The sequence below is a fragment of the Ischnura elegans genome, chromosome 10 (genome assembly GCF_921293095.1).
Source record: "Ischnura elegans chromosome 10, ioIscEleg1.1, whole genome shotgun sequence".
In the NCBI taxonomy this organism is placed as follows: domain Eukaryota; kingdom Metazoa; phylum Arthropoda; class Insecta; order Odonata; family Coenagrionidae; genus Ischnura; species Ischnura elegans.
Window position 1 is genome coordinate 54,665,891 of NC_060255.1, and position 16,982 is coordinate 54,682,872.

At 36.8% G+C, this 16,982-nt stretch overlaps 1 protein-coding gene across 1 annotated transcript in view; it reads right to left on the reverse strand.

The window, feature by feature from the left end:
* Positions 1-6,137: 6,137 nt before the first annotated feature.
* LOC124167234 (zinc finger protein ubi-d4 A) overlaps positions 6,138-16,982 on the reverse strand; it is a 28,119-nt gene continuing 17,274 nt past the window's right edge. Inside the window, exons 8-9 of the mRNA XM_046545106.1 lie at positions 9,236-9,348; positions 6,138-7,233 (exon numbers count right to left, since the gene is read on the reverse strand). Of these exons, the coding sequence (XP_046401062.1) occupies positions 7,105-7,233; positions 9,236-9,348 (242 nt within the window). The 3' untranslated portion in view covers positions 6,138-7,104. The remainder of the gene's footprint in view (positions 7,234-9,235; positions 9,349-16,982) is intronic.

Below are 16,982 nucleotides of genomic sequence, written 5' to 3' on the forward strand. Positions count from 1 at the left end.
GAACGGAAGTTATGGCACGAAAACCTCCCTCTATTTTTACAGTCTTTATATCAACTCACCAACCTGTCTGTTTGTCTGGTACAAATCTTGTAACTGAAATTTGACTCACTTCCTGTGAAGCAAAAACGCTGAAATTTTGCACACTTCTTCATTTCCGATGACAATACATGAAAATATAACTTTTTCTCTCCAACCCCCCTTTAACCACCCCCCAGTCAACCTATAGCCCCCCAAAACATGTTTTTGATCAAAGAAGTTCCAAATGGTCGATTTTCGTGTTTTGCGACCACAGTAAAAGTTATCCACCATAAAATTTCCCATCGACTCAGCCCTAGCTTGGGGGATTCGTCTTGCTTTACTCGGGGAGACCCCTGCTTTCGAAAATTTTTCAAAGTCCCTCCGTCGTCTCGGGTCCGGCTTCGGACTTGGAAAAATTTCGTCCGAATTCCGTCGTCCCAGGTCCGGACTCTGGACTGAAATTTTTCAGCACTTAGATTTTTTTCGAAAATCGTCAAAAAATTTTTCTTCCCTTCGAGCGCCTGCAGATTCGTAGTAATAAATATAGTGACTTTTTTAATACGTCACTTTTGGTTTTTCGGGGTCACTGAGTTTTTTTGCTTTGTGTCATATATAAACGTTGCTCATCCCCTGTAATCTAAATATAAAGGCTGGTTTTAAAAAAAAAATTTTTATAAGAGCTTATTCTTTCTTATTTTCTCGGCTGATTCAGATGACTTTCATGAAAATCGGGCCCGCATTGAATGTGTTAAGGTCCTCTCTACTAATCAAGGAAATACATCATTTTGGGTAGGTAAACGCGAGGTTGTCATGCCTCTGTAATGTTAACCTATCCAAATATCAAACTCATGGGAATAGGAATTGAATTAATATACATTAACTGTAAGCCTAACAACTGGACATATTGCATTTCCATTTGATTGGGTAAGGGTGGAAATATGTATATATTAGTAAGTTCACCTTCACCTCAGATAAAATTAATAAGGAAGGTAGAATGGAGAGAATGAAATTGGGGATTCTGTGAATAATGAATGGCATTACATATTTTCTGAAATCATGTCAAGCCCTCATTTATCAGAGATTGCACTACATTGTCCCGGAATCTGTCAATTCATCAGTCAATACATTGCCGTAGGGTGGTTTCCTATTTTTTTATTGCCTAAATCAAAAGATTATTACTCCTGGAGTAAGTATTTCACACCTTTAAATGACTATGTATATCTATTTTTTGCGATTAAATGAAAGGTGAAAATTTTCAAGCGTGCAAAAATGCTACGGCTAATTATAAGTATGAATGCTGGAAAAAGCCTGTGTGACGTCATTCTGGTTCCGGCTGCCACTGTTTGATGCCACCTTGGTGCGAGGCTATGAACACCACTATGATGCAGGCTGCAAGCAGGTAGCAGAGTACCCTGCTAGCAGGTAGCACTTGGCTTAAATAAGGATTATTACTACCCTATCAAAGGAAGGAAACTTTCCGACCATAGGCAATTTTAATAGGTGATTATTAAGAGATGTTTCCCTGAGCTCTGTGCCTCATGCATGCATTGGTAATCTCAGAAGATGTAAAACTCCTGACTACTCCTATAGCATCTGGGCCCCTGTGACGTCACAGGGCCAGCATGAAAATTGAATTGATCGGTTGAACATGTGCTAGGAATTAAAATCCTTTCCATGAAGGCACTCATAAAGATGGCACAATTGTGTACCTAAGTTACTACCCAATTCTTCTTAAACACAAAAATCCCTCCCATTCCCTCCCCCTTTTTCTTTCGAACTGTTCCAATCCTTCGTTAAACTCCTTCCGTGACATCAGTGGGGTTAAGTCCTAAATTGCAAATCGACACTCCGGGTTTCAATCACGGATGGGTGGGTTTTTCACCATTCAGGGCTTGGATATATGTGCACGTCCACCAAGTTAGTTGTAAGAGAGGAATTCATAGTTCTAATTTCTCTTGGTAAATGAAGGAAAAAGGTACTGTTACTTTGACTTAGGGCTATAATATCAACATGAATTCATGGGTGAAAGTGAGCGCAGATTCATGCACAGCAGACTAAAGGATGCAGGCAGGCTGCCAAAGCACAGACGATGCTAGCAGTGCAGAAGTAATTGTGCATGTGAAATGCTATCAAAAACACTTCAAAAAGCAGTTGGTAGCCATAGCAACCAACACCTTTAGACATAGTGCATTCCTTTTCCCCTACCTCCATTTTCTCACCATATTTGCCTAGTGAACAGTGGCGCCGACTCCATGGGGCTTGAGGGGGCCTGAGCCCCCCCAATAATTCGTTATGGGTGTGAGGAAAAAAGTGTCAGGCTTGTCGATTTTCCCCGGAGTGTCCAGATATCGAGATTAGAGTTATCAGGGTTCTAACTTTGATCATATGACTCTTATAAAATGCATAAAAGACTTACAATTCACTACTTATAAAATTTCCCGGGAAAAGATCCCCGGTTTGGGCCCCCCCAATATTTTTTGTAAGTCTGCGTGCCTGCTAGTGAAGTGACCAAGCGCAGCCCTTCACATATCAAAGAGACTTGAAAATTGCAGATTAACATCCCTGGAGACCATTTTGCAAGTAGGTTCTGCATAACTATAAGGATATTATAAATTAAAAACTTGATGCATATTAATTAATATGTAAAATTATGCGATAACTGACACTGTCATATAATCTCTCAAAATATAGGAGAAGTGGCACTGACTCACTTCACCTAATGAGCAGAAATAGCTGTTGAAACGTTGGGACCCAAAACAATACCCAGTGAGAAACCCAAGAATTATTCCTGCATATGAAAGTCATGAACTGTTTACATCAATGGTGAGGCAGTCATATTAAAGATTTTATGCAAAATTTCTGCAAGGTACCTATACTGAGAAATACAGTCAAGCAGTCATTGCAGATGCAGAGATGAAGTTGAGAGGAACCCAATCATCGCTACACGTTGCAGCTCAACCAGATTGGTTACAAAAAGCCCACCTCACCACTCATATGCTGGAACAATCCGTTTGATCAACCATGACTTTCATATGCAGGAATAATTCTTGGGTTTCTCACTGGGTATTGTTTTGGGTCCCAACGTTTCAACAGCTATTTCTGCCATTGGCTTCTTGGGTAGAATACATAGCCAAGTTCTTATCGGTATTTATACCCTTGCATACTGTTCAAGTGGACTGATTGGTGTTGTTTTCGTATGTTGTGGTTAATTATGCTCTTCCACTTATTGCTTAACACATTCAGCGCCGCTTCGACCTAAACATGTACTTCATCATCACGCCGCTTCGGCCATTATGACCGAAGAATGAGCCTATCTTTTGGCCGCTGATAGCACGCCATCGGTCACAGATACTTCTGGTACGCTTAAATGATGTGACCGATGCGGTGTGCATAGCCGAATGCACACAAAAACTCTAATGGAAAGGATCCAGTAAAGAAAAAAAGGAAAACACGTCGGCGCAATGGGTGACTACATCTAAAAGTCCGTGGCTGGGAACGTGTTAACTGGAAATCTGAGAACTATTCCTACAGATCATACACATGGAAAAACTTAATTTCTACGACTTTCATCTCTTTGCTTCACCTCAGGAGTTTTTCCTAACCCAATTTCCTTAACATCTACTCCCAAAAAGTGATATGTACACAGTCACACTCACAGGTGCAAAGTTAAATAAACCAAAGGATCAAGTTCGCCATTAAAAAATATTTGACTTAGCCAGGATCCCAAAGTTCGCTCTGACAAAATGGCTTGGTGGTGTAACTGGCTAACACACCTGACTGGCAATTGGGGTATCTGGGTTTGAATCCCTGCTAAGTCAAATATTTTCTCACGGTGAACTTCATCCTTTGGTGTATTTATTTCCCTAACGTTTCCATGACTTCCCTGACCAGTATGAACCCTGAAAAACCCCTTCACATCTACATGAAATCCCTTAAGCCACCTCAATCACTTAAACCCCCACCTCAAGTGGTGGGGGTTGCTATGACTTTGGCCATTAACCTGTAGGAGAATACATAAAAAATAAACCCTTTGGCACAGAGTGTCAAATGGGACCGATGATCATTTTCATGATCAGAAAATCTATCATCGGGTATAGCTGGCGTGGAATTGTCAACTCAAATGATCAGACGTCAGCTATAGCTAGTGCGGGGGAAGGGAAGTTGACCGCTGAGGTAGCAATGGTTGGATGATTTCAGGCCCTGTCAGAGACTCAGCTTAGCGAGACCTCTCAAGGCCAGTGGCACAGCAAGGGGGGGTTTGGTGGGATATTAAACTCCAGAGCTCAGAGAATTAAAAAAAAAAAATTTTAATGTGGCAAATTTTGTAACTAATATTAAGGGATGGATGACTAAGACAAAACATCAAACTATTCACAGAACCGAGCTGGAAAGTTTGTAGGTCAAGAGGGTGGTGGATGCATAGCCCACCAGTGGTGCATAACCCCCAGAGCTCAGAGAAATTTTTTATTTTAATCCATTTTACTCAATTGGATTTGTATTACAAATAAAATAGTGTAAGAATAAATAAAATATCCCTGAGAAAGCCGTAAAATTCACCATTGTGAACCATTTATCTTAAAAATCCGCACTTTATTAATCTCGCACCTACCGTTTATCCTTGTGGGTATTCCATACCCCCACACACCTCGGTATTAGTTGCACCTAAACCTCCCCAGCCTTAATTCCTAGCTCCGCCCCTGCAGTCCACAGTAGTAACATTTTCTTTAGGATTAGCAACACTGCAGCACAGTATTAGTTGCACCTAAAACCCCCCTAGTTTTAATTCCTACCAGCACCCCGGCTAAAGGCTACTCCTTGAAAATAAGGCCTGACCCTCCCACTCATTTACAATCGTCCTTGCTGCAGAAATCTGTTATGAAGTGCTTAAATTGTCAGTGGTTTTTGCAAAGAAAATATTGCCTCATGCTCCAATTTTTTTATACTTAGAAATGATTTCATTTTGTTCGGTGTGTCAATTATTTTTCAACGAAATTTTGGCTCAACTAATAACGAACTTCTGGATTCTTGGTATGTACATTGTGTTCACTAACTTTGTTATTGTCAACACAAGAAATCCCGTTAAAATTCCACACCGCTTAAAAAATGTTAGTTATCCTTATACAATATAAGAGTAAATTATCAAAAATCAAAAGCAAAATTTGGTTTAAAAAACACTAGTGAAGCAATAAGTTGACTGTGGACTCTCGCTAAAATAGGGTTAGAGGGTCCAGTCCAGTGTAATGGCCGGGTGCCCTGTTAACCTGGGTCCGAAATCAGAGAGACAAGAACACCATGGCAACTCCTTCCCAGAAAAGAGCTCCGTACAGAGAGGTTTAAAATACCTATTCTTATACTACTTGTAGCTTGGCAAAAGTTTTCCTCTTGTAGGTGGTGGCATGAAAGGGTTAACAGCAGAGTTCCATCTATGTATGTAGCTTTCATTGAGGTCTTTAACTGTTTCGGAGGGAAAACAAATTCCTATACTTATCTAATCAACATCTCTCTAATTTCATTTTCTTCTGAGCCTGGAAGTATAGCATGGTTCAAAGATAATATTCTCTGTGTTGCTCAGAAAAATAATATTTTCTTAATAGTTCAAGCAATTTAAGCCAAAAACATAGGCTTCAAGCATAGGAGTCACCTGTTCTCCTAAGCAAGTTGCACACTAGCGGCAACTTAGACCAGTGGCGCAGTGAGAGGAGGGTTTTGGGGAATAAACCCCCCCACCCCAGAGCTCAGGAAATTTTCAAGTTTAATCGATTTTAATTGGATTCATATTACTTAGAGAATAGTGTATGGATTAATAAAATATCCCCCAGAAAGCCATAGAACTCACCATTTTGAACCATTTCTTTTAAAATTCCACAATGTATTAATCTCGCACCTCCCGCATACTCTGGCAGGTCTTTCATGCTCCCAAACAGCCCTGGTATTAGTTGCACCTAAACCTCCCCAAAGCCTTAATTCTTAGCAGCACCCCTTACACTATTGTAAAAATGGTTTCAAACTCATCTACGATCTCTAACTGCACATTCTACTCTCTATCCTCATCATTCATGTTTCTGCCAAGTAAAGCAGTATGCTCCAAGTGGTAAAAATGAAGTAATTGCATCATGCACTTCTTGTTGAGAGGTAGCTTTAGTGTTCACATCATAATACACTGATATTTGAAACAAATCAAATACATTGGTGCAATGAAGGTAAGCAACTCTTAAGTACTTAAGAACAATATTGTTACAATTAAAATCAATTCATAAACATTAAAAGATCACAAATGCACACAAGTGGGGAAACACGACCCCATACATTTCATTACCACTAAGTCAAACAACTGCTAAATGTGCACAATAACTGGCTTTCATTTAGAAAAACATTAAAAAATGTAATTGTTGAGGGAGAAAAATTATAAGCCTTGTGCCTTTTCCAATCATGTTGCTCAGGGTTCATTATTTACACATTTAATGTACACAAAATTATAAAAAATACTTAAATGTTATCTAAAAGAGGTTCACTTTATGTCATACTAATTCTTAAGCAACTACTTCATTTGACATGTATACTGTTACGATTGCGTATGAGGTATGTTTACTTTATCTGAAAGACTTTTCACTGTCAGTTTTATGGCTGCTGATTTAATCTCACGTCAAATTACTCCCTTATAACTCTCAAGGAACACATTTCTGCTGGCGGGCAGGCAGAAATGAACGATTTATCATTGGAAAGTTTCATACATAATCCAGAGACCAAGCTTGATGAAGAATCACCTTCATCTTAAATGCTTACAATGCAATACTGCACGTAATTGTTACTTTGTTAGGTTAGACAATCGAATAGCATTTATTTTGCTCAAGGAGCAATTACTTTGGAAGAGATGCCCCGCAATGCGCATCGGGCAATATCTGAATTGCACCAGCAGGCCTGATTACCCTGGTAATAGAGTCATTGCAAGACAACATCCACACACAACATGGGATTCTTGCACTGCTTCCTACACACGTAATCACACTATTATTTTGTATACACAGTTCATTTATGCTATGTAGATGGTGATAAGGTACATGGAAAGGGAAGAAATAAAAAATTCCTCTATTTCTTATGAAACTCAGAAATGCAGAGACGGCAACTCCATGAACCTTCAGGCGGAGAAGAGAGCGGAGGAGTTAAGCAGTACATATGGTAGCCGCGGTCACAATCGTCACAAAACAGCAGCTGATCCTGAAAAAGATAAGGGATTGCACTGTTACATGACCCAAGAGACACTGCTCTCCTTAACTTCAGGTTAAAAATCACGCAGGTAGTTCCACAATCCAGAAGTTTCTACATGCTAACATTCGTTAACTCAATGGATCAGATAACTAAAATTGTTCAGGGCATTCCTAGGAGGAGATATAGCCATTTAATCCTGGAGAAGAACACAACAAAAACATGGTGTGAATGAAGGCAATTAGGAAAATTAGTAAAATCGGTTGATAGCCACTCACATGCTCAATCTTTCATTTATGTATTTCAACACTTGTTTATTACTATTTCCTACAGCAAATTACCTTAGTAAATGACCTAGATGGGGATGTGATCAGGAACGAAAGTAAATGTTTACTCCCTGTTCCAAAAAGGTACAAAATTATCCGTTTCATTTTAGATCAAGCCAGTTTGAAATTAAGCTAGAGAATAGCAGGTCCCTTATTTTCCATTTTTTGCAGTTTCAGGCCAGGAGGTATGAAGTACCTATGAACTGGTAAAGTGATGGGCCTAGCATCAAAGGTGTTAGGTGTATTGGGGGAGGGACAGGGAAAACCCAAGCTTAAAAAAAAAGAGAAGGGTGGGAAACTGCAGTGCAGCCATGTGTTTCAGAGCCTGGATCAGAACTTTATATTAAAACTAGTCCTTCACAACCACTAAGGGGTCATCCATTGATTACATGAGTCATTAAGGAGGAGGGGGTCAAGCCAGTTCTCACCCAATCTCACATAAGGGGTCCTGGGGCAAGAATCATGTATTTTTTTCTGCAAGAAACAGTGTAAAATTGCAATCTTAGTAATCTTAAAAACTAGTCTTACCTAAAAATAATGAAACAAATTGTTTTGAATAAATCCAATGCAATGAAGCATATTGACATTTTTACACTGACAATATGCATGTTGAACAATTTCCCGTGAGATTAGAGGGAGGGGGTCGAGCCAAATCTCACGATATCTCAGTAATGGGGGAGTGAGGGGTCCGAAAATTGCCAAAATCACATCATGTAATTAATGGACACTCCCTGTGATGAGGTTTCTCATGCCTTGGGTAGTGCCTATTCACAAAGTGGCCTGGGGCTATATTCAAAACAGGGCCCACCCTTCATTTTTAGCTCATACATTTCACATAGTTAAGAGAAAATCAAACAAATTTTTGGGGGAAATGCAGGAAGTGAGCATAGTGATGGACCTACTCCCACCCCATGCTCACAGAATATATAAGGGGAAAAAGCGTTTGTTTTCACTATCCATTCATCACGAGGGATTTGCATGAAATCCATTCTTAGTAAGGTGCCGAACAGTACTTGGAGAACAGGTAATGCTATTGGCAAATAGCAACTATGCCTAGCACCCAAACCATGTAAGTCAGCACTAACCAGTGGCAAAGCTGGGGGGGGGGATCTGGACGCCCCCCCAAAATATAAAAACACAATTATTTTCCTTCATAAAAGAAAACAAATTATGGAAAAATCATGAATTTACAAAATTATTTCTTTTAATAAATGAAGTTTTTTTGATTAGGAAGTGCTAAAATTAGTTTAAAACTCATTACCTTGAACCCTGTTTTTCAAAAATTTTCTCCCCAGATTTTGGACCCCCCTATCCCCGAAAGAAATTCCTGGCAACGCCACTGGCACTAACCAGTACCATCCAACGAGGGTGGCAACAAAATGCCCACCTAACTGTTTGAACCCAGCAACTTCCATGACTTGTAGTCTCAATTTTTGTCCCTCACCACTATAAACCCCGAGATCATGGGGTTTGGAGGGTATTAGCAAAAAGGAAAAAATAACAATTTAAGTATTATTATTAAAAAAGCTTGGGCTGATAGATTAGCTTATATTGGATAAATTGGGATGATAAATTGCTGCCAGTGAAAGGCTATGCTATGCGTAAGTTATCTGGGCTTCCTTAACCTGGGCACGGCCTCAGAGAAATTCACACTATAAGGTTGAAACAGGAGGCATTGAGAGACTTACATCATTGTCAGACATTCCGCAGATAGAGCAACACTTGCACTCTATACACTGCCAGCGATACTTTCTCACCGAGATGATCATGTTGGTAGTAAACTGGAGACATGACGGGTGACCTAAAATGGCAGGAAGAACAGGCAACGATATTCACTGTAACTCAAACAATTACAATGCTAGCTAAGACGCAAAAGTTTAATAAGGGAAATCCGATTAAAATGACTACTTATAAGAGCTTAAAGAATCACCTTATCCAAAAACGACAGGTGAAAAATATGACTAACTTGGCAGTAATCAAAATGTATTCAGCTCCACCGAATGCAAGCTGAAGAAAAAACAGTTTTGGCCTAGTATATTAATTAGTCAGATCTGGAAGTTTCATGTTTAGAACATTAACTACACACCAATTTAATCTCCGCTTGGCTCTATGGTACACCATGAACACTAAATCCCCTTACTAAAGTCTTAAATTCATTAACAAAAAAGAGGAATGACATCACTTGATAAAGGAGGAACAACTAAAAAGATAAATGATGGTTTTGTAAAAATATTTTCATGTAAAAAACTAACCACCCAGAATTTTTTTTATTAAGACTTGAGGAGCCAAGGATTACTGCCAAGGATTTACAAACAGACAAAACAGAAACAACATAATTTCGTTCCAAACTAGGAACTTCAGAAAGTAATTGATCAATTTTGACTGATGGCTTTCTTTCTCCCAATCGATTCCAGAAACCTTCCCGACACTTACCCAAGCAGGAATGTTGGGTCTGCTGAAACATGACCTACACAGTAACCTCCTGTTCAAAATATGATCCATTTAGTCATTTAGGGGACTTGAGCAGAAATGCAAAAATAAACAATTGCAAGCTATTTCTGAATACGGGTTAAGCCATGTGATTTTCAAGAACTACTACAGTGGAAATGATGTTCAGATAAAAAACTATAATTTAAGGTTGGTCCAACTTCTGCTATAATTAATTAGGATGAGCAGATTTTTATTGATAACTATAATATGATGGCAATAGTCATCTACTAGCTCTGTTTCTCCCAATAGATCACCTTCATATTGTTAATCTCATCAATGGATTTATCTGCACAAATTTTTTAATATATCACAATTCAAACAAAAGGCAATTGTCCAATTTTCTGCAAAATACAAATCCACGATGATAGATAAAGACTACAAAAGCAAGGAAAACAAAATAAGCTTCTACATCAAAAGAATTTACCAGAAAAAAAAATTGATAGATGACTACATGAGCCATGTTTTAGAACTGCATGAATATTTTTCAGGCAAGAATACATTATGAAATATATGTTAATACATGCTTCATAAATTTCTAAGAATTGCATTTTAAATACGAAAGAAAGCTTGGGAGAGATCCTCAAACTTTTTGAGTTTTTTAAAATTAAGTTTTAATGTTAGGCATTTGGGGTTGAATTTTTTGCAAAGTAAATTTCCCTGAGAACTGTCCTATATCTTTGGAAAGTCTTGTTTTCAATCCGGATTGTCAACATAGATTCACACTTAATATCATCCAGTATTATTTCTTAAATCTTGGTGCACTTCCCTATATTTGCCAGGATATTGTTGTGTATGATGCCACAGTTTAACTTCATCTATTTCAAAATGTTCAGCTATCATTTAAAATACATCTCACAAGACATTTTAAAAATTCTTCCCCCATTACTAATTAATAGTTTTGCCCTTTCCTCAGAATGCACTCATAAATGCTATACTTCCTCTGAGGCCTAACTCCCAATTATGAGAAAGAGATCTTTGACAAAAACAACTGAGGAATAACCCAATTACCATTGGTAAGATGAAAAGCAAGAAATTAAAAGCTGGAAGATGAATGATATTACAGAGTATACCTAAGATTTTCCAGATGTGTACACTTTGAAAAATTCTCTGTCGGTGATTTCTAATTTCACCAATGTTGAAGGTGATTTCATCAAATATTCAAATAACTGTAGTACACAGTTCCTTATTAATGAATAACATGAGATTGACACTACACACTTAGTGATGACCAAGACTGAAGCAAAGCAACATTCATGCCATGTTCCCAATTTATTCCATTGATGCATTCCTTATCATTAGTCCAAAATTATGCACTGTCTTCATAAAATATGTTTTCAACAAAGTCCATGGCATTATAGAATGGAGTGAAAAATTGAAATTTAAAAAATATTCAATAAAATAAATAACTTGGTTAATAAGCTTTACAATTAATGAGGCATCTGAAATGTAAATGTTTGATAATAAGCCTCATGATAAGTTTTTTCCCCACACAAAAAAGTTAAGGTTGTCATTAACTGAAAAGATAGCTGATAATTGTTCAGAATGATTTTTTTATATCTTCATCTTCAACATAAAAGAAGATCACAACTTTGAACCTAGACCTGCCATTGCTTCTAGATGATATCCAGTTGGATATAACTCAATCCTTCCTTGTTTTAAAGCATCGTTAATTATAGAACACTGATTTTGCATGAAGCAGTCAAACTTTTTCTTTTGAGAAGATTGAGGCAACCATAGACTTAATGTATTTTCAAAAGATAAATTATGATGAACTATCACCCAGTAAAATATCGATACAAGAGCTAAGACAATGGAAAAATCTATCAGCATCAGTCTCGCACATGCCACAGGTAGCCTCAGTACCTGCAAGCCCACAATTTATGCTTAACACTAAAAGGCGTTTCGTTACGAGCCACTCGAATGGGATTGGTCAGAGTGGGGTTGTGCCGAAGAACAGTGACTTTTCCAAGTTGTTTCTCAAATTAATACTTTTGTCCACGATAACAAAAAACGACAATATCACAAAGCCATTGACAAAACAACCAACAACGGCCATGATTACTTTTGAAAACGTTACGAGTTTACTTGTTGAAAAAACTTGCTCACAACAATTGCCACTTGGACTTCCATGTGAAGAACAGCTCTCTGCTTATTTTGGTCAAACTCCAACCTCTCTCTCATTCACTGGTCCTCGGCACATTAAGATCATTATCCATTATAAATGAGACATTCCAAGGGTTGGAGTGAATGAATGTTTTTTATTACAAGGATTATCTCATAATTTTTTTTATGATTGGAATGAAAGGAGAACTTATAAAAGCAACAAATGTTTCCTTCCAGATTTTTTAAAAAATATTACAACATACTAAATGCTCTCTCTCTCTACAGCTCTGAAAAAATGTTATTTTTGTGCAACATATAAAGGATACACACAACTATTTCTTTGATTATACAAAATACAGCCCATTTTGAAAACCAGTGAGTAGGTAGGGTGGGTAAACTATATGTACGCTTATATATATATTTATCAATATATATATGCATTATATATAATTGGTGATAGGGCAGGGAACACCATCCTGCTAACTTTGATTAACAGGATAACTTGGAAAGGAAACACTGTTCTTCAGCACGCAATGCAAAGAGCAGACAAATATGCGTGCACCACCAAAATGTTTCCACAGAGACTGTTTTCACATGGATGTCGATTGCTTAGGTCAACTGTACGTGGCAACGATTTAAAGCCTACTCTTGGAATGACAACATACTCTTTCAGCACAGAGCACCAGCCCTGTGCGCGCACATACACACAATAGTGAATGCAATTGCTCGTAATGCCTCACACATTAGCATCACAGTGGCATTTTATAAAAAAAAGAATCATGCCACTTTCACGTTTGGCACCATGGTGTGGATATGGGACAATCTGAGCGAGAGGATAACCCCTCAAAAAATCACATCAAGCATCACAAAAAAACTTGTGCCATAAAAACACAAAACAAGAACTTCTCAGTCTCGACCAACACAAAGTTGTGGCACAAGCATTACTTCAGATACAATAACACAAGTGTTTCCACCAAAGAGGGCATAAAAGTAACATGTTTGCAGAGGAATGCATTGCATCCTTCATCCCGTTTTTGAAGAGGGCATGAATAGAATTGAGACTACAAAAAAATTATTACTTCCTTAAGTGCACGATTAGATTCAGCTTGACAAACGTTGGTGTTTGAATTTGACAGATACATACTTAACACCTTGAAGGTCCAAATAAAAGACTATAAGTGAAATATAAATGAAATAATGAATACAATGGATCAAACTAAAATGAAACTAGAACAAGCTATATTTATAAATCCAGGGGAAAATATGACACAAGATGAGGAATACAATACCACAACCTGGTATTTAACATTAACATAAGATTCGATAGCCTCATGAAGAATAAATGTATTGATAGTGAAAACTCAGAAAAAGTCCGAAAAATATTATAGCTTAGAATCCAAATGAAGGAAAATATAATGTCCGATTTCAACCATAGTTTCAGACTAGCATGATTATCATAAAAAAATTAATTTCATCATGACTACTAAATTTTCAGTTACAAGTTTAAACAGTATAACATTTCAGGGCAGCATGGATTAACAGCATGAAATTGTTATCTAAATTGTGTATGAATTCATGAGCGTAAATTTCAGCACACATTTTTACACTTGTAAGAAGGAAAAGAACACATTGAATATTATTAACAATTATCCAAAGAGATTTTTTTGCAAGGCAGAATGATTATTGCCCATACTCAACAGCCCATTAGAAAATTCTTGTACTTTATTTGGAAGTTTAACCATAGACCAATAGGACATGAACCAGTTTCTGATACCATGCAGTGACACTCCCATGAAATCACTGTACTTGATATAAAATTTTATCCCAACATTCACAGTTATTCCCATACAATACTTTCATTATTATTGGAGATTAAAAACTGCAGGCTTCATTTAGAATTCACAGTACTTCACCATACAAAAACATGTGAGAAGTTTCTCTCAATTTATAGCCACTCTTACGTGGAATTCTTTCCCATAGCTTATTTACCTATATTCACAATAATTTCACACTGGAATTATGAGCATACAATCAACTTCATCAGGTTTCACTATCGTATAAATAACTTCCCTATTTCCACTTCTGACATGGAAAACCACATATGCAACATGCTAAAAATTCATTCATTGTAATGGAAATTAAGGCCATGATTATTTATCATAACAAGCCCACCACATTACATCACTACGAGTGTCTTTCTTGCAACATTTTTCACTTTTTCACCACTGGATGCATCACAAGACAAAGTAAAACCACTCACTCCATTTCTTTAAACAGAGACAAACATTCTTACGTGCTAACAGGTCCCGTACAAAGAGAGAAATGTGTATATACAACATTTGCATCTATACCAATGTTACTATATGGTTGTGTAAGCTTCCTTACCAATGAACACTTTAAAGAGCCTTGTCATCACAAGGATTGCATTTTCAAAAGTCACTACAGCTGTCAATGTATGAGTGGATCATGCTCAGGTTCAACAGTAGAAACGCAATCCATTTCTCATATCTCATGAACAACAAAACAAGATGCTTGGTTGGGCAGCTGGAGTGAATCAAACCAACCACCCAATAACAGGCATGAGTGATACTGGCACTTACATGGATATGAAATGTATAGGATATGATGCGATGACAAACTCAACGGAGAAAAATATAAAAGGATGTTACTTATTAAGCCTAAATAAAAGAACATAGAAAAATGTCACTGATGACTGACAGCTAACAAATAATTACGATAAACAAGCTACGTTTGTATTGCATTAGACTATATTTTGGGCTCAAAGAGATTCCACAATGATATGAAGATATTAACCACAGTAGAACTGCCTCCACTGAAGAGTAATTAGGTTTCAAATTAATTAACAGGTAAAATTCTTCAGTAGATAAGAAACAAGCCAGTCACATCAAACTATGTAAAAAGAATTAGATATCTTAGTGGATATATGAAGTGAAAACCAGTAAAAAAACTAAAATTACGCTAAAACAATGAAGTTTATGGGAGAAAAATATTTAGATTTAATTCCACTAAGGTTGAATTTTAATAGCTACAGAGAAAGGCGATTTTTTTAATAAGCCAAATATTTTTCCTCCTAAAGCAGCTGTTACAAGAAAGTAGGCAATTATTAGAGAGAATTGATTCGTAGTAAAATAAAAAGAAAAATCAGGTTTAATGGTAAATTATCAAAAAGCTTGTTTACCCAATTCTACACATGAGCCCTTTAAATTTCCCATAGTTTATGAAGATCAAATTTTGAGTTGCTTAAAATACAAACAGCATCTTGGAAGACTGGAGAAGAAGCAGTCTAAAAACCTATCATGCCAAAATCACGTATGGCAGGAACTACAAAATAGCACAATGATTCATGTCAGCACCCATCACTTTGTGTAGTAAAAATAAGTTCACCATGTTCCCCAAATAACAAATCATAACAGTAGCATTTGTCAACTAACATTTCCCATGCTTAATTCAACAATAAAATTAATGTACCACTCTGAACTATAGTGGTTACCAAAATAACCACCCTTACTAATACACCGCTGATCTGGCGAGTAACTCAAGAAACATTATTTTCACAATACAGTTGCACATTCCCCACAAAGATGAACACTGTTCTCCCCTTAAAAATTCTTCAACATTTGGGAACTTCTTTGTAATGTGACATAATGAGTTGACATCCCTCCCTAGCAAATGATCACAGCACACTTATTTATGGAATCAAAGGCCCATAAGCATTTCTTACAATTTTCATACTTTCTCACATGGTGGATGAAGCCTTCAGAGGGGTTTCATGAATTCTTTAAAAAATGACTTTGTGAATGACGAGGAACCATTACATTAGATTCTATAATACAGGCAGTCATTCAAGGGCTATCAATTAGTTATCCAAATATTGGATGCATCATCAGTTTCTCCCAGAGAAAAGGCAGTCATAAGATCCATTCTCAGCTCAAAAACAGATATCACCTTTCAATGATTTATATATAGTAGCCCAAAAAAGTCAATGTGTAGTGTTTTCACTTAAAAACCCAAAGATATAATTTTAAACTCTATAAGGAAAGACTAGAAAAAAGTCACAAAATTTTCAAAAAACAGCCAAGGCAGTCTTCTTTCAAATGGAAATTTGAAAAACTTAAACATAATAAACACAGCTGATAATACATATTAATATAACTTTCATCTATCTCATATTCCAACAATGATTTTCAATATATATGTATATAGATATATATTATATTTTCATATATATTTATTACTAAACTGGATTTCTAAAAATGCAGTTAATACATGCACTTTACCATTACTTTTCAATAAACTACCAAGTTTTTCAGAAAAAATTAACAAATTCATTCAGATTTTTGAATCCATTGGCAAATCAATTAATTTATTGGATAAAAAACATGACCACAAGCCGATCAACTTTGGAGTTGTGATTTGATTATCCTTGGTTGTTAATTAAGAAATGAAAGAGGCGGGATCCGAACTGAAAATTACTCAAGTATGTAAAACACTTAACCTCTGAGTGCAAGCAATTACAAGCCGCAGTAAACAACTGCCCAATTATTATGCCATAAATAGATTGCGTGCTGATATAATAAGTGATAAATTAGGATGTAATGAATTAGTGGCATGCTTAAAGCCAAGTTTCACTACCAATGACTCCTGCAGTAATGCACGTATGTCTGGATCATACCCAGAACAATTCTAAATAGAAAAATGCTTTGCTATAGGAACTTTGACTACGCCAAAACTACAATAAAATTTATTTTGGACAAGAAAGAAATGGAAACAACAGACTAGAATAAATGCTAAAATGAGTTAACATGACACCCAGTAGACACC